We start from the raw sequence: 18,266 nt of genomic DNA on the forward strand, positions 1-18,266 counted from the left end.
GGTAATATAACTTTGTATTGTTATGAGTTATATGGACTGTGTTATGCACCTTGCTCTGAAGGAACATTTTTTTCATTTGGTGGTGTACGGGTGTATAGTTGAACAACAATAAACTGTATTTGAGTTTGTAACTACTGGGGTTGTTGTCTTGTAGAGGGCACTGACATTAATTTTAATGATCCTTCTATTGAATTTGGAAAATCTTGCTGAGAGCATATGGGCAAAGGATGCATTTGAGCTAGACACCAATATAGAGGTAAGCATTTAAATGAATACCTTTGAAGAATTCCAGTCATCTCCTCTTGGTCTTTGTGTGATAATAGTAGGGGAAAGATGACTGTGGGAATACCTTTGGAGTAAATAAATATTATTACATACCCAGGTTAAATGCCTGGAATTTACTGAGTAGTAGCCATGGCTGACTTATATCACTATAACACACTTACCTGGCTTGTATGTAGAAAGGTAGCTGTGTGTTTCAAGACTGTCGCAATGCAAAGAAACACAGATTATGCAAAATAACCAAGATGTAGAGGTGAGCCTGATCAAGCATTCCAAGAATGAGCATGCACAGAAGTGACTTGTAGTGAGGTAGGTCAGATCTCCAATTTCAGATTAGCTGGTCTTGATGAACCCAGTGTGAGGGGGAGGAGGAATGTCTGTAGCAGACATCAGAAGTATAGCCAAAGATATCAGACATTATTTATTGTTAATATTTTGTTTAAAAGTCAAATGTGAATTTTGCTTGACAGTAGAAAGTTACAGTTTATGGAATTACCTGGTGTTATATGACCTAACTTGAAACGTATTTAAATATTTCATAATGCAATTTCTTCTTTCCAATGCATGCAGAACACTGTATATGCTGGAAATGTGAAATAAACTAACTCAAGCCTCATGAAATTGGGCATCATTGGTAATTGTGGAATGCACCTCAGCTTTAGGATGTTAATATTTCCTATACAGTATTTTGTAGAATTACTGTGAAACAGCAGGAGGCAGTGTTAGTTTTGGATGAGACTTTAATTATTAAAGAACAGAAGTTCAACTATATAAAAATAGTCATTAGACTAGTGGAATAAATATTTATAACAGAAAAATAGGCAGTATAGTATTTGAATTTTACTATTTATTCATGTTTTACTTTTTGTTGTGTGTAACTTTTCAAAAACTCTTTTTGACAGATAACAAACTTAACTCTAGGAAAGTATTGCTTGTCTTTTTTTTCCTCAATACAAATGCAGTGTTCAACACAGTTAGCTGAAAAGCCCCTCATTGATTTTGCTTTGTTCCTTTCTTATTGAACTAGAACCCAACTTGAAACTGTTTCTTTCTATTTTTCTGCTGCTAACTTTCTCTCACAAATCTGCCCTTGGCCTCTATCAACTTCTCATTTATGTAGTAAAAGCATCATCCTTATCTTCAAGTACCTTTGTACTTTCACTTATCCTCCATCTGTCTCACCACCTATTTTCAACTCTCTGCAGCCTTTTATAGCCGGACAGATCTCTGCATGCCTGCACTTTAAATCTAACTTGGATCTACATAATTTCTGAAATGTGTTCCTTTCTACCTCTCTTTTAAGATGTTCCTTAAAACTGACCAAGACTTTGATTTTCTTTCCTAATATCTCTCTTTGTGGTTGAGTCAAATTTCACTTTGATAATGCTCCAATTGACTTTTTTGGGATCTTGTATTATATTAGTGTTTTTTTTATTGTTGTGAATTAAATTGTAACGGGTATTCCCTTGGATACTTAATTAACTAATTCTAATTTGCTGAACCATTTGAAAGTGACTCGTTGAGGGCTATTACTCCAAAATTATGATCATTAATGCAAACATTCACCCAAGCTCCAAATCCCTTTTTTAGAATTCACAAACCACTCTAAATTTCTTCCTGTGTTCACATCCACCTTGTACTTCTGTTTCCGCTCGCATCTGATTTATCAATTTTTAGTTATTGTGTTCTTTATATTTATTGCATTTTTATGCTGCATCGGATCTGGAGTAATGATCATGTCATTTCCCTTTGCACTCGTATTGAAAAATGACATTAAACAATCTTGAATCCTGAACCTGAAAGGTATGGCAGCTGGTCAGTAAATTAGTTATTTAAAAATTGTCCTTAGTGTATAGTAAATACATGAAGAAAAATTTGTATTGGGTTTAATGGTGGTTGCCATGGACAGGTTAGGCTGAAGACCCTATTTCTGTGGCTTATGACTCTGTCTTCCAGCTGTGTGTCCATATTGAGCTTTATATCAGTATTTTTCAGGATGAACGTTTAAACTGCTGTGCAGAAAATGGGGTGTTGTAGTTTAATTTCCACATTTTACAGACAGAATTTTATGAATCAACTTCTGACAATGGTTTAGTCTTCAGAAATTCTTTTAATCATTTTAGGTGTAAGAATTCATCTCTGAAGTTAGTGGTACACGATTTTTCTGTCACAGCCTCACAAAGGCAAACTTCACCAGTGCCCAGAGCTGAAGTTGTCGGGTTGCACATTTTCCTGTGGAGCATGCATTCCCTTCCAGCTCAGTTTCTTTTTACTGTGCCGTGGAGCATGCAGAAGTAGACTAGAGTCAGGATTGGGGGGCACAGTGGGGCCAATTGTTGAAGATTGAGGTCTGAGTATGATGGCGTTGACGCAAAGTCAGGGTCTGGACTTGGAAGTGACGGATCAAAGTGCTTGTTGGAGACATGGACAGAATGAAATATTTTAATGGGCCTCAATGGATTGGGTTCTCAACATGTCCCTGAAAATTCCTGAAAATAGCAGAGTTGAGAAGATGTGGAAGCCTAATTTTGAAACTCACCAGCAAGTATCACTTCATGAAACAAAGTGGTCTGATTTCTGGGCAATACTGCTAAGTGCCTGCCAATAATTCATATTATCGTTGAATGGTAACCATAAATAACAAATTTAATTTTTGCACTTGGGTAGTTTAACCTAGACCTGGTTATAGTTGCATTGCAGACTGGAAATAGGTCTTTGTTAAGGAAGTAACATTGCCACAGGACTGAAGTTCAAGGCCACTGAGATTGATTAAAGCACAAGTTGTCCAGTGTTTTATTTGAATCAAAAACGGGCTTTTGTATATACAATTCTTTAATTCCTAATTTATTAGTTGTATGTTTCAAGTACAGATATGGAATAATTTCTATAATGTATACAGAATTAATACATGCGGCAAATGATATGACTTAAATACAGTTTACAAGATATTAATATTTTGATGACTTATTTGTAATCTCATGATAATATTATAGATAAGTGCAGTTTCAATTATTTAATACATATTGGAACCCATTAACCCTTTTGCCCAAAAGATACCCTTAAGCAGAGGTCACTTCAGTACAACAGCAGGACTGTAAGTAAGCAACAATTTGAATTTTAATTAGAATTATTCTGTTTTGTAGTCTGTTGAAATTTGTTCAGACAACTAATTAGCTTCACTTATGGACACAATTCAAGCTGAAGTCCACAGCTGGTGACCAGAATGTTGGAAAGCACAGACTACTTCCGAAATTATTGGTCCATGATATAGTAACAAAGCAATGTTAGAATAAAATAAAAACAAATGAAATACCAGAATTATAAATAGTAAGTCTTAATTTATTTATATTTCAAGTTGATTAGTTCAAGTCACTCATTTTCACAAGCTCAGAATTTTGTCATTAGGGGATATAATCCTCAATCATATATATATTTAGAAATATTTTCATTAAATCTACCAGATACTGTTGTTTCATAATGCACAGTGTAAGATAGTTGGTTCAAAGAGCTTGGGGAAAGGTATCTTTTCTTTAGCTCCAATCCTGATGAAGCTATTCTAGTACTTGATTCTGAATTATGATGCACATATCCACAAATGCTACTTTGCAAAAAAAAACACCTAATTCAGTGCTTATAAAATTTATGGATAACACTGTGACAAACCACTATCAATTTACTACAAAAGCAGAAAAATAACTTGGACCTAATTGTAATCATGACATTGTTGTTGACATTGTGGTGAGGGCACACAAATGGACTTGCAAAGTGATGACTTTTCTCCTGTAAAAGGAGCAAGCCCTCGGTGTTCCATGCTTTAAATTAGCAATACCAGATTAATGTCAGCAGTGCCTATCTGTACGATATTGAGAGAACATTTCTATCTAAACTGTTATAGCAGGAAAATAATTATATCCATTGAACATGGCTTGGCACCTTAAGCCAGTGTCAACAGAATTTGAAAGAATTGTGTGCAGTTTAATAATTCTGCTCTGTTCACATAAACTAATTGAACTATTAACATAGGACATTTTAACATGGGGAAAACAATGGTCTTTACTCATGTGGTCACTACTGATAAATTATGTTTAAAAAGTAACATTTTATTCTTCCATTATGAATGTATTTACTCATGCCTATTCTTTAGGTAAATACTTTCATCTTTGTGTAAAAGATTAATTCCATCAAAGATGCCCCCCTCCTTTTTTCCTCCCTTGTTCACCAAGGAATAGTAATTGTGTTATAAAATTTCATCACCCATATAAATCAGAGTCAAATCAAAATAAGGATTTTTGCAATCTATTTGACCACAATGTGGTAAATTAGCTTTCTGTGCCATATCCAGTGGAATATAACATCAGAACTGATTAAAATTTGCTGTGATCCATAGCTTGGAATAACAAGTCCTTTAAAAAGGACACATTTTGCTGTTTCCATAGTGCATGGTCAATACTTGGCAACAGAATGTACTTAGAGAGTGGAATTACCTGACTCAGACCATTGGGCTTCAGCATACTGAACAGCTGCATGCACACTATAGAAAAGCAAAGTGTTCATCTCCTTACAGTTTTCTCCAAAGTACTCTCCCCGACTCAGTGAATCGATCACTGAAGGATTGCATCTGGCCAGGAGGATTCTGATACCAATATCATTGTAATCCTGCAGAACCATCTTCATTGTATTAATACCAACGGTATCCAAGAATTGTATGGTGGAACAATCTAGAATAATTGTGTGAAAGTTATAAATTTTAGGAATCATTTCCTTGATAACAACAGATTGTTCTTGGTTGATGTTACCACTGAATGTTTTCCCTGCTTTCTTTTTTTCATTTCGTTTGCTTTCTGCCTTTTTCTGTTTTGCAATTTCCAAAGCAGGATTCAGACCAACCTTCTTCATTAGGCTATCTAGGAAGTAATCTTTATTGGCATAGTACAGGGCAGCTTCAAACCGAAAGATTTTTATTTGGGGAACAGATGTGAGATTATTATACTCTGACTGATCTTCATACAGAGTTGAATCCTGCATTCGACCTAACAAAGCTGTCCTGGGTAGTTGGGTGCGAACAATGACGCACAAAATTGAAAATGTTACCCCTGTGAAAAGCCCTAGTTCAGTGCTTATTAAAACTACAGACAACATAGTGACCCACCAGACCACAGTGTCAATTTTGCTCATTTTCCATAACTTTGGCAGGTCACGAAATTTCATGAGAGCTCCCCTTAGGCTGACTATAATGATGCTTGCCAGCACACACTTCTGCAAAGAATAGAATACAGGAGCTAAGAAAAGAAGTAACATCAATACCAGCACAGCACTGACAAGACTAGACAGTTGAGTCTGACACCCACTGGAATCTTTAACAAGTGTTTTAACCAAAGTTGCACTGGAAGCGTATGAATGAAAAAATGATTGTATTACATTACAGAATCCAAGAGCGTAAGTCTCTTGATTGGCATGAATTGTGTATCCGTGCTTCTTTGCAAACAACTCGGCCAGTGAGATTGTGAAGGCAAAGCTGATGATTGCAAGTGTTATAGCGTCAATAGCAACTCTTGGTAAAAGATATAAACTTGGAACTTTAGGAGGTAAGAAACCAGTGGGGATTGGACCAGTGATGCTTGAACCATACAATTCATTTAGATTTACAAAATGAGATATCAATGTAGCTATGACTACAATTGTCAGTTCCATTGGGAAGGGAAACTTAAGCTTATCCTTGTATCTTTCTCCTAATTCTTTGGAGGTAATCAACAAAGGCATGCAAATGGCAGTTGTTATCAAATCACAGAGATTGGTTTTATGAATGTTCTTAAAAATGTTTATCCAAGTTACAACAACGCTACCAGGTCCATGGCTACGTGGTAGTTTTACTCCAATGAGATACTTGACTTGCATTGTTACAATGGTAATTGAGGCACCAGTTGCAAATCCATCAAGCAAGGGCTCAGATAGATACTTGGATACAAATCCAAGGTGGAAAACTGCCATCAGTAACTGGAATAAGAAACAAAGAATGAGAAAAAACATAAATATAAAATCAAATACCTATGCCACCAATAAAAAGATTTTTTTCCCACATCCATGAAATATCCTTGATGATTTACTGGCATCATAAGGAATACTTTGATCATTTAAAAGACAATTACACAGTTGCATGGATAGGAAAGGTTTGGAGGAATATGCACAAATGCAAGCAAATGGGATTAGCTCAGGTGGACAACTTGGTCAGAATGTACAAATTGGGGCTGAAAACGCCTGTTTGTTTCTGTGCCATAAAGCACCATGAGTCAGCCTGTGTCAGTCACACTGTCACTTACTGTAGGGCTATGATAAACAGAAATAGTATTTCTGCTTGCAAACAGTTGATGTTTGGGCGGAGATCCTGAATTTGCATTGTATCCCATCTCTGCTCTCCTCTCTTCTCCCCCCCCAACTAGCTCCATCTCACTTGTTTCCTTCCCTCTTTTTGATTATCTCGCTAACAGATGGTAGGTGTGCAAGATTAAACATCAGTACTTAATCTCCCCCTCACCAATCAACCTGTTGTCCATGGATTTGTCATTAAATTTTGTTCTTCTGAAGTAAAGTTCTCTCTTCATCATGTGGCATGTGGCACTTGCATGCAATGGGATAAATTTGGAACATTTTGATAGCTGTAGGCTCTTCACTCGTGAAGTGCCGTGGAGTATCAAAAGGAACAGAAAATCTGAAGTTCCTACACAACCCTTAGATACCATTATCAGGGGCAACTCTGATATAGTCAGGAGCATAGAAGGCCACGTCAGGAGCAATGTAAATCAGATGTACAGTCAAGAAAACGGTGACAAGCTATACACAAGAATATCTGTAAGCTGGGCAATGAAAGTTGCAAGCTGTGGACATAGGTAAGTGACCATCACAACCAACAGATCAGCTCAAAGCTTTTTGTCAATCTTCAAACAAGTTAACAAGAAATAAACAATTCAAGAATATCATCTCTTAATGATGATTGAGCCCAGGATGTAAATATAGAATGCAACAGTTTACAAGCCTCTTCAACCAGAGTGCTGGTGGCTGATCAGTTTTACCTATCATCCCAATGCCCAGTTTTCAGCCAGTTTATTTTGCTGGTTATAAAATTTGTATATTTTTAAAACTGGGAAAATGATTGAGTGTTTGGTCAACAACCGATATCCCATCACCATTACTGAATTTGTGCCCCGGATGCAGCTGAACAGTCCAAGTACCACTAATGCTGCTATCCAACAGACACTAGCGATATCCAGTCCAGCCCTGTTAGTCTTAAGATGTTATCCACAGAAGAATGGAAAGCAATAGGGATATTGCTATCAATCAGTAATTAGACACCACAAAACAATTGTAATGCAAAGTTTAGATTATACCTAGATAGCTCTCTTTCATGGCCCCCAGCCATACTGTGTTGAATGGCTGAGAAACACTGCCACCAAGCTTCTCAGCTATTGTTCTATTGAGTAATATAGTGGACTTTGGTTAAATGGGCCATCGGTTAAACAGGGCAGCTGTTCATTTAGGGCAACTCTTAATGAGCAAGATCTAATTGAGAAAATTGACAGGATTCTGTTCGGTTATTTGGGACTCTGGAGACTATTGCCAAATAATTTGTAATGGGCATCAGTCATGTGGACTTGCATGGCTGTTAGACTACTTAGAGTGTTCAGTTTTTAAATAGCGTCACTTGTGTGTGTTTGCGTTCAAAAACAGTAATTTTTGTCACTGATAGTTGGCGAGAAATAAGCAGTAAGACAATTCCGAACTGTTTCACTCTCTGCAGTCTCAAGCATTCAGGCTTGGAGATGCCAGAAATGGTCTTGTGTGAAAATGAAATGATTTCATTACTAGGAACTGAAGAATTTGAAGGTGTTGACAATCATCTTGAAGGTTACAATGAAAATGAAGATTTGGAGAATGCAATTGTTGAAAAAGTTATGTGAAGGCAGTCCATTATCTACAGTGGGTGTCTGCACTGGTTTTATTCATTTGCAGTCAATCTAAAGAACATGACAACATACAGTGGATGAATTCCTCCGTCGATAACTATTACAACCCAATACGTAGTTTTATAGGATTGTAGTAGTATTGGTAGTGTTCTAATTTGTCTGTATTTCATTTAAATACATAATTTGTTACTCAGTTAAATGGTAGTTGGTCTCTTTATACCTTTGTAACTATTTTCATGAAACTTCAGCTAATTGGGCCAAAATGTACTGGTCCTGATGTGTCCAGTTAATTGGAATCCATTTTACTGGGCACATCATCACATAAATCACAAGATGGCAGGAAAACTACAACTTTATTCATAGTTTAATTATGTCTCTTAAATTCCAAGCTCAAAGATCCAAAATGATAACTACCCTTTTTTCCTACTATTTCTGCACTTAATTGGGTAATTTGAATAGTTTGCTGCTGGAATACTGTTCTGCCATTTAGTAAGATTGTAGTAGAACTGTGATACTGTTCGGAGTGCCTGCCTCTGCTCAATCAACTTATCTAGTATTAATTGCTGTCTGCAGAAGCACATTTGTAATTTCCACCTGTCTTCATTTAGAAGTGTTTCTTAACTTCAATTCAGAAGCTCTGGCTCTAATTTTTAGAAGAGGGGATTAAGACTAGGAGGACAGAATTACTAGAAATAGTTTCTTTTTATGTATCTTGTCAATCACCCCTTATACTTTAAAAACCTTAATCGAATTGCTTCATAACATTCTATATTCCTTGGAGTGGTTGCTTTTTACAACAAGGAGGCCATTTAGCCTATGGGATCCATGCCATCTCCTAATCAATATGGTGACCAAAACTGCACACAGGCTGACAGCAATGGTGTCACTAACGTTGTACTAAGACTGCTCTGTACTTGCACTCCAGTTAATAAGGCAAGAGTCTCCTATGTTGTCGTCAGCACACTATCTACATGTGTTGCCACCTTCAGTGATCTTCGGGTTTGTAATCTAAGATCACTTTGTTGTTCTTTAACAAACTAAAGAATTGAATATGAATAAATAAATCATTAAAATAAGGCTTGCAACCCAATCAATTGCAAGAAATACTTTATCAGTCCTAAGCTATTTAGTGTGGCATCTGAGATTTTCTGAAGTTGCATGAATTTACAGAATCGTTATAATGATTAGCAGCTTTTGCTCAATCTGTTAATTTAACATTGACATATGTTTTTACCAATTATGCAAGATGATCATACCTTATACTTTTCTACAGAATTGCAAATTTGTCTTTATCTCAACAGGGCTTTATCTTTCAGTGTTAAAAACAACTAAAATAAATCTTCCCATGTTCATAACTGCTGTGTTCTCCCTTGACTTTATTTCTACTCTGATCTGGATTCCAGGTGCTAACTAAATAATCAATTTGAAGTGTTGAATATTGAAGGCCAATATGTATATGAAAAAAAATTGTGGCAACTGATAAATATAATCATTTGACTTTTGTGATATTTCTTTAATGGAGATTACTCAATTTGCTATATTTTACACTCTCATGGAAACTTGCCATATCATTGAGGTGAATCCTGAAATCCTAAAAAGGAGAACTTCTTGAATTATTCCTAAAATATAATGTCATTTTAGGTGCCAAAATTATTCACTTTGCACCTATGATGTTTGAAGTTATGAAAAGACAGCATTAGGCTTTACAATTAAAGTCTTACCTGATAAATGCCACACATAAATGTTAGAGCAGCCGAAACACTGACAGCATAACATTTTTTATCGCATTCAAAGCCCAGCAGTCCAGGAAGGGTGACGTTCATTTTCATGGATGCATAGTCACTAGTGATGTTCCAGTTGTTTGCATTGCTCATTCCTAATGGCATCACTTTGCTGTCCTCATCGACTTCGAATCCAGCCAAAAGAAGCTCCCGATCCACCACCTGCCCCACAATGAGGCATATTAAGCTGAAAATGCCGACTGAAATATGGCGTGAGGTACCCATCAAGAAATAAATAATGCAGGAGAAAAAGGATGTATACAAACTAGCGCTGGTTTCTAAGCCAGCAAGTAATGCATATGCTATTGCCTGAGGAACTATGACAACAGCAACAAGGATACCAGAAATGGTATCACCTAAAATCCATTCTTTTAACTTATATCTTGGGAGCCAGTAGAGAACAGGGAAGAAACCAGTTATTAGGTTTTTAAGTTTATCTGATGAACATGAGCAACTTTCTTGCAACTTCTTTACAATTGTTTTCTTCACGTCAGATTTTGCTTTTACTGTCCGTTCAATCCGTATTTGAGATTCTAAATGAAGATCCCTTTTAGTCAATTGCTCGTCGTTTTCCATTCTTTTCAGCCGTTCCCGTAGAGTATGAGAGATAAGTAGGTCTAAAGTTCTGCAATTCAAAAGCAAAATATACTTCACACAGCATGTAAAATCTTTGCTTCTGCAGTACACCAACTTAGCATTGTTTCACTCCGGTGACTTTTATACGATGTAAATATTCTGGATCAGACAGGTATTAATTTATGTCTGGATTATAATTGTGGGTTACTAAGATAAACATGCAAATTTTGCAATACTGTGATAATGCTATTCATTCAATGTAAACTAGATTTTGTCTAGGGACAAAAAGTGAAGTAGGGAAGAAAGCTATGTGGGCTAGAGTAAATTAATTGAGCACTGTAATAAGTAAATGTTTCTGCCACTAAATCCTGTAGATGTGAAAAATGCTGAGCTATAAAATAAATGCGGACAATTCAAAATTATGGCGAGTATCATATACTTCAAAGTCATTAAATCAATAATAATTAGTTGAACTTCTTTTGCTATCCTTTTTCAAAAATCAAGGAAATGCTTATTTAGAAAAAAGTCTAGCCTTTGCAGGCAGACATGTGCTGAACTCCTTGAAGAGTACAGTGACAACACTGTCAAAGTGACAAATGCACAGGTTTCCCAGGAAGCTTGGGGAGTCTGAACTACTTGATACTATGTGGGAAAATGTTGGGAGTTCCTTGCAGAATTGTCAGGGTTTCTTGGGGGAGAAATTGGGCTATTGTTTCCTACATTTCATACAATATACTAATGGTCAGAATAGAATGATATTGTTAAAAATAATTAAAGCAAACTTTCAAAGTTTGGGAACATAATAGAAAGGTAAAATAATTAACTGGTAGCCTTTTTATAAAAGAAGTACGATACAATTACTGAAAGAATTAATTCACCATATCAAGAGGGGAAGGTACAAGAAGATAATAACCATTAAATGGAAGAGCAACTGTGAATCTGTTACAAAAGGAATAATATTGGTTAAAAAAGTTAGCCCATACCCATGATGTGTTAATCTAGGTTATAGTAATTTTGGGTAATAACCTTAACTTAAACTATTTTGTGATAAATATCTAGATTTATTGATAAAGACAAGAGTCTGCAGATGCTGGAAATCCAGAGTAGTGCACAAAATGCTGGAGGAACTCAGCAGGTCAGGCAGCATCTATGGAGAGTAATAAAGGGTCAACTCTTTAAGACAGGGAATAAAGGGATCAGGGCCAAGTCCTGATGAAGGATCTCGATCTGAAATGTCAACTTTATTCCCTTCCATCATTTGTGTGTGTTACTCTAGATTTATTGGTGATTATTTATTACTGATTCATAGTCTTGTAATTTTGTTTTTCAATTTTTTGCTTCTAAGTACTCAATTTAGTATTATCTGCACTTTCGTGAATATAATTAATAAAAGATCTTTAACACATTTCTACGCCCATTCTCTGATGATAGCTCTGGAAAGTAACCATGCTTCAATCATTTCAGATGTTGCATTTTTAATGTGATTGATTATTCCTGCACTATTAACATTGTTATTATAGCATTATTAGCAGAAAATGCTGGAAATATTCAGCAATTCAAGTAGCTTCTGTGGAGAGAAAGTGAGTTTATGTTTTGAGTCTAAGTGATCAACAGAGAAATCTTATTGGTATTAATTAGATTTTCTCATCACAGATTCTGCTTCTTCTGAGTATTTCAAGCATTTTCTTATTTCAAATTTCCAGTGTCTCCTCTTCTAGGCTTTTCCAACAATATTAATGCTTATGCTCCATCCATGATATTCACTGTAGTCTGGAGCTATATAATTCAAACTAGATAAAGAAGTCATATTGCTCTTCCTGAAGAATATTAGTTAACGTGGGGTTCCATCGCAATCTGGCATTTTCTTGGTTACCATTACTGAAATAATTGCTTTAAACTCCAGATTTATTTAACAACTGGAATGTAAATTTTCTAGCCACAATGGTGAATTCAGGTTGAAGTTTTGGGGCTAGTTGCTTAGGCTCTTGATGTCCTTCCTGTACCTAAACCACAGTGCTGCAGGACCCAGAAGCATTTAAATATCTGTACTTTATGTTGAAACAGAATGAGCAATAGGTGGAATGTTAAATTTGTCATCTTGGGAAGGAATTAATGTATTCAAATAGAGAATGGGAAAAAGAAAATTTTGTATTCAAAGCAAAAGCAAGGCAATTTTATTTTAACTTTGTAATTATTCCTTTCACTCATGGACTTGTTCGGCTGAACGTGGAATGTAACAGCACAGGAACAGGCCCTTCACCCCACATGCTGTGCCAGACTCATTAAACTAGTAATTACTTGTCCGAGAGGTAATGTTGCAGCTATGTAGGATCCTGGTCAGACCCCACTTGGAGTACTGTGCTCAGTTCTGGACACCTCACTACAGGAAGGATGTGGAAGCCGTAGAAAGGGTGCAGAGGAGATTTACAAGGATGTTGCCTGGATTGGGGAGCATGCCTTATGAGAATAGGTTGAGTGAACTCAGCCTTTTCTCCTTGGAGCGATGGACGGTGAGAGGTGACCTGATAGAGGTGTATAAGATGATGAGAGGCATTGACCATGTGGATAGTCGGAGGTTTTTTCCCAGGGCTGAAATAGCTAGCACAAGAGGGCACGGTTTTAAGGTGCTTGGAAGTAGGTACAGAGGGGAAGTCGGGGTAAGTGGGCTGCAGGCAACGGTGGTGGAGGCGGATATGATAGGGTCTTTTAAGAGACTTTTTGATAGGTATATGGAGCTTAGTAAGATAGAGGGCTATAGGTAAGCCCAGTAATTTCTATGGTAGGGACATGTTCGGCACAACTTTGTGGGCCGAAGGGCCTGTATTGTGCTGTAGGTTTTCTATGTTCTATGTTAGATGCCTAATTAAAGTAACCCCTTGTGCCTGCACTATGTCCATATACCTCCTTTCTCTGCACATTTATGTGCCTATATAAGAGCCTCTTAAACACCTCCATCATATTTGCCTGCACTACAACCATGATCATTCATTTCAGGTACCCGCTACTCTCTGTGTAAAGAAAATGCTCCATGCATCTGCTGTGAACTTGACCCCTCTCGCAGCTGTCTACTCTCTCTTTTGCTTTTCATGATATTATAAACTCCAATCGGGTCTCCCTTTAGCCTCTGCTCCTCAAGAGAACCCAAGTTTGTCCAACTTCTCCTTAATACACGTGCCTTCAGGCAGCATCCTGGTAAAACCTTTCTGAAATCCCCCCAAACCCTCCACATCTGTCCAATAATAGGGCAATCAGAACCGAATGCAATACTCCAGGTGCGGTCTAATCAGAGTTTTATAAAACTGCAACATGACTTCTTGACTCTTGGACTCAGAGCCTTGTCTAATAAAAGCAAGCATCGCATGTGCTGACTTTACCACCCTATCAGACCTGTGCAGCCACTTTCAAGGGGCTAGATACTTGGACCTCAAGATCCCTCTGTGCATCAACAGTGTTAAGGGTATTGCCATTATTAGTGTACTGACCCTTTAAACTTGATCTTCCAAACAGCAAAACCACATATTTGGCCATATTATAGTCCATCAGTCATTTGTTCATTAAAAGTAGCACTGTAGAAGTTGCCAGTATCCTCCTTGGCTGCAAATCATATTGTCATTTGTATTCTTCTTAGGAGCTGTAGCTGAGTGGAAATAGTCTTGATTCTCAGGAGAAGTGAACTTTCATGCACATACACTCAGTGGCCACTTTATTGGATGCAGGAAGTTTGTCCGTTCATCTTCTGCCGCTGTAGCTTATCCACCTCAAGGTTCGACGTGTTGTGCATTCAGAGATGCTCTTCTGCACACCACCTTTATAATGTGTGCTTATTTGAGTTCCTGTTACCTTCCTGTCAGTTTGGCCATTCTCCTCTGACCTCTCATTAACCAGGCATTTTCACCCACAGAACCTCGACTCCTCAGATGTCTTTTTTTGTTTTTTGCACCATTCTCTGTAAACTTCAAAGATTGTTGTGCATGAAAATTCCAGAAGATCAGCAGTTTCTAAGATAATCAAAGCAGTCTGATATCTGTTACACCTGCAGCCCCCTCCTTTTTCAGAATCGCAGGATCGCTATTGATTTGGGTCAGGAGACCCAGGAAATGAGAGAGAGACGTTTGGAATGTCTTGACCCCCCCCCCCCCCCCCGGCGATATAAAGCTACGGGAAATGGCCATTGTCTCTTGGAGACGGAATTGTGTATTAAAATACTGTGCTTCGTGGAAGCCCTCAGGCAAAGTGGGCTGGTTGGTGGAGGGATTGCATCATCCCAACCTGATTGACATCTGAGACCCTGTGAGTCAGGATAAAAGAGGGTCTGTGGGAACAGCCCCTCAGACGCACCAGTAGAAACGCTAGCGATCCCATGATAGCGAAAGCCGGTGGGAAGGCCACGTGCGTCCTTTTCCATTTGCCTCGGAATTGGTGGACCTTTACCACGGAAGAACGGTTTAGCTAATCACAAAGGGGAAATCAGTCCCCAACGACTCTCGAAGGATTGACATCATAAAAGGAATGGGCAAGTTAAACCTCCGTCTTTCTCTCCAACCAAAAAGCTGCAGCTTGAATGAACTTGAATGACTTTTATATTTCCATCGGACAATACATTATCCCCTAGACAACGATAGAGCTATTTCTTATTGATTATTATTATACCCGCGCTTTTAGATTTAGTATTGACGACGTATATTATCTGTATGGTTGCATTGATATTATTTTTGTGTATTTTTATCAATAAATACTGTTAAAAATAGTACCATCAGACTTCAACGGACCTCTCTATCTTTGCTGGTAAGTGACCCAGTTACGGTGTACGTAACATACCAACAAATCTTCCAGAGTCAAAGTCATTTAGATCACATTTCTTCCCCATTCTGATGTTCGATTTGAACAACAAATTAATCCCTTGATCATGTCTGTGTGGTTTTTTTGCATTGAGTTGCTGCCACATGATTGGCTGATTAGATAGTTACATTGACAAGCAGGTGTACAGGTGTACCTAATAAACTGGCTGTTATACATTGTAACTATAAACTAATTGATAGAAAGACATAGGAGCCAGGATACTTGTTTACTTAGTTTATTTTCCTTTTTAGTGAGGCACTCACATATAATATGATAGTATAACGATGTATGTCTTACTATAATGAATTGTGTAAGCAAACAGGCCATTCCCAGAGGTAGAGAGGCACTGCTCTTGGCATCTTCTGGACGTGCTGGCATCCCGAACAGTGCATGGCAAGTTGCCAAATCTGCTGATCTCTCCCAGGTCACCAGACACAACTTCGAGCTAACACTTTCATTTTGACCATGCCTAGATGACTGCTCTTCCAACACTTTAGCTCTCAGCATGGATGGTACTCTTAATCCCCACCAACTCTTGTCCCAGGCAAGTTCATCCCAGAGCTAGTAAAAATAGGAGGAATTGGAATTTCTGTTGCATATTCCTTCCATTTTGGGTGGCCATGTAGACCTGAGGCAGTGTGAGGTCTTTTCTGGTTTCCCTTTGGATCACCTCTGCCATAATAGGGAGATTTCCCATTTGCATTAGAGAGAATATGTCAACAGGATGTTCACTTCCATCACTCCTAACATGATACATGACTACACCTAACCATATTGTGAGTTGTCAGTGGTAAGCTTCACGGAACAATGTGGATCATAATGTGTGAATGCAGTGTCAGGCGTCATCAAAGCCTTTACCTTTTGGAAAGCCACCTCACACTGCTTTGTCCGTTGCCCTTTCTTCCCGATCTGTAGTAATGAGTTCAAGGGTTGATAGCCAGGTTTGGTACATACACATTGTGGATGGTTCTCTAACCAAGTTGTAGTTGTCTCAGCCAATCATGAACCCACAATGCTGGCCCTCCTGTTTTTATTGCATGCTAATCCAATGTGGCTTGTTGGTTGTTGTATTTCCTTGTTATGAATGTCATTCCCACAGGAGTTATCTTTTCTCCAGTATCAGTTATCAGCTGGATATATGCAAGCTTCAGTTCAGTATCTTTGAACTATTGTTCAAACTTATTTTGTGGAATGACTGAAACAGCCATGTCCAATTCTATTTTAATTAACTTGGCATACTCTTCTGGTATAAGCCATATTGCATGTCTCTTATTAATTTTCACATTGTAAATCTCAAGACTACTCAGTCCTTTGTCACTCTTAACATTATCAGATTTTTCATCAACAGCATGCAGATTGGTGCTCTTTTTGAAACTGCAATTTGACTTTTTATCATTTTCTCTTCCCTGTGCAGTCCATTTATTTTTGTCTGACCAACATGCTGAATGCATGTATCCTTGTTGCATTTTCTGCAAGTTTCACCTTTAAACCTGAATTATTCTGGTGTATGTGTGCCCCTGCTACAACAGAAAAACAATTTGTTCAGCCAAGCAAGTTATTGTTTAGATGTTGCAATTTTGTTCACACTCACTTTCATTCCTGAATGTAACTCAATTGCGCCTCTGGCTGCTGTTTCCATTGATACAATGGTTTCAACTGCTCTTTTAGATGAGAATTGTGCTTCAGTTTGGAGTTGTTTTTGAATGCTTTTTTTTGTAAGATTCCACAAATTAAATGATCTCCCAGTGCATCATTAAGCCCATCACTGAACTGGCATTGTTTGAACAATATCTTCAATACAGCTACGTACGGTAGGCTGAAATGGACTTCCCTTCCTTTTGATTATGCTCATGAAACCTATTTGCCACTGTTAATGTCTTGTAACTCCAGAAATGAATTGAAAGAAAAACACAGTAGCCAGGATACTTGTCTGCTTAGTTTTTTTTAACCCTATTTCTTAGTGAGGTACATGGTGATGTAATTACGTATGACATTCACATACTTCTTACATGTAACTAGGAATTAGGGATCTCTAGGGATTGTCATGCCCACAGTTTACAGGGAATGGTGCAAAAAAAACCCCAAAAAACAAAATCCAATGAGCAGCAGTTCTATGGACCAAAAAATGCCTTGTTAATGAGAGAGATCAGAGGTGGTCTTTCTTCACCATCTTTTTATCTTCTTTGCCTCTCTGGCTTACCTTCATTTCTTTTCCTCTTATCTTGCTTCTTTCCCCTGCCTTTTTACCATCTCACTGCCTTGTCCTCTCTCTCTTTTCCTCATCTCACTACTTTGTCCTTTCTCTTCTTTCCCTGCCCCTCTTCATTCTCTCTGTCTTTCTTCATGTCCCATTTATCTTCTCTACCCCAACTCTCATTCTTCTGCCCTCTTTCTGTCTCTCATCATTATCATCTCTCTCCTTTCTTCCCATCCCCTCCTTGTCTCCTTCCCCTACCCTCAGTCTCCAAACCTCCCCTCCCCATCTCTGTCACTTTACAATTCTTTATATTATTTAGCTATAACAGTGAAAGAAGTAGATTTCTCTTGAGCCTGTGTGCACATGCATTTCCATTTCATGAATGATGGTTGGGTACAACTCCACTTTCCTATATGTTCACCACATTCCTACATTTCTCAATAGTCCAAAAAGAAAAATTGCTGGATTTACAGCATGGACCAGTCAAAAGTAACTTATTGGTTAGTATTGAACTCCATGGCATGGAATTGTCCAATGGGCTGCAGGACCATCTATTTCAAGAGGGTGTGCAGCAAAAATGTAAAACTTTGCTGTTGATGCAAAACTTAATGGTGTGGTAATGAGCAAGCAGAA

General features: G+C 37.8%; 2 protein-coding genes across 4 annotated transcripts in view; one reads left to right on the top strand and one right to left on the bottom strand.

Moving 5' to 3' along the window:
- idua (alpha-L-iduronidase) overlaps positions 1-18,266 on the top strand; it is a 229,322-nt gene that overhangs the window by 9,246 nt on the left and 201,810 nt on the right. The gene's annotated exons all lie outside the window — the stretch shown is intronic.
- Positions 3,048-18,266, bottom strand: part of slc26a1 (solute carrier family 26 member 1) — a 62,491-nt gene continuing 47,272 nt past the window's right edge. For all 3 annotated transcript variants that reach the window (XM_073042868.1, XM_073042870.1, XM_073042869.1), the window contains 2 exons: positions 9,962-10,646; positions 3,048-6,276 (listed from right to left, as the gene is read on the bottom strand). In XM_073042868.1, coding sequence (XP_072898969.1) covers positions 4,750-6,276; positions 9,962-10,597 — 2,163 coding nt within the window. In that variant the 5' untranslated portion in view covers positions 10,598-10,646 and the 3' untranslated portion in view covers positions 3,048-4,749. The remainder of the gene's footprint in view (positions 6,277-9,961; positions 10,647-18,266) is intronic.

The sequence above is a fragment of the Hemitrygon akajei genome, chromosome 4 (assembly GCF_048418815.1).
Source record: "Hemitrygon akajei chromosome 4, sHemAka1.3, whole genome shotgun sequence".
In the NCBI taxonomy this organism is placed as follows: domain Eukaryota; kingdom Metazoa; phylum Chordata; class Chondrichthyes; order Myliobatiformes; family Dasyatidae; genus Hemitrygon; species Hemitrygon akajei.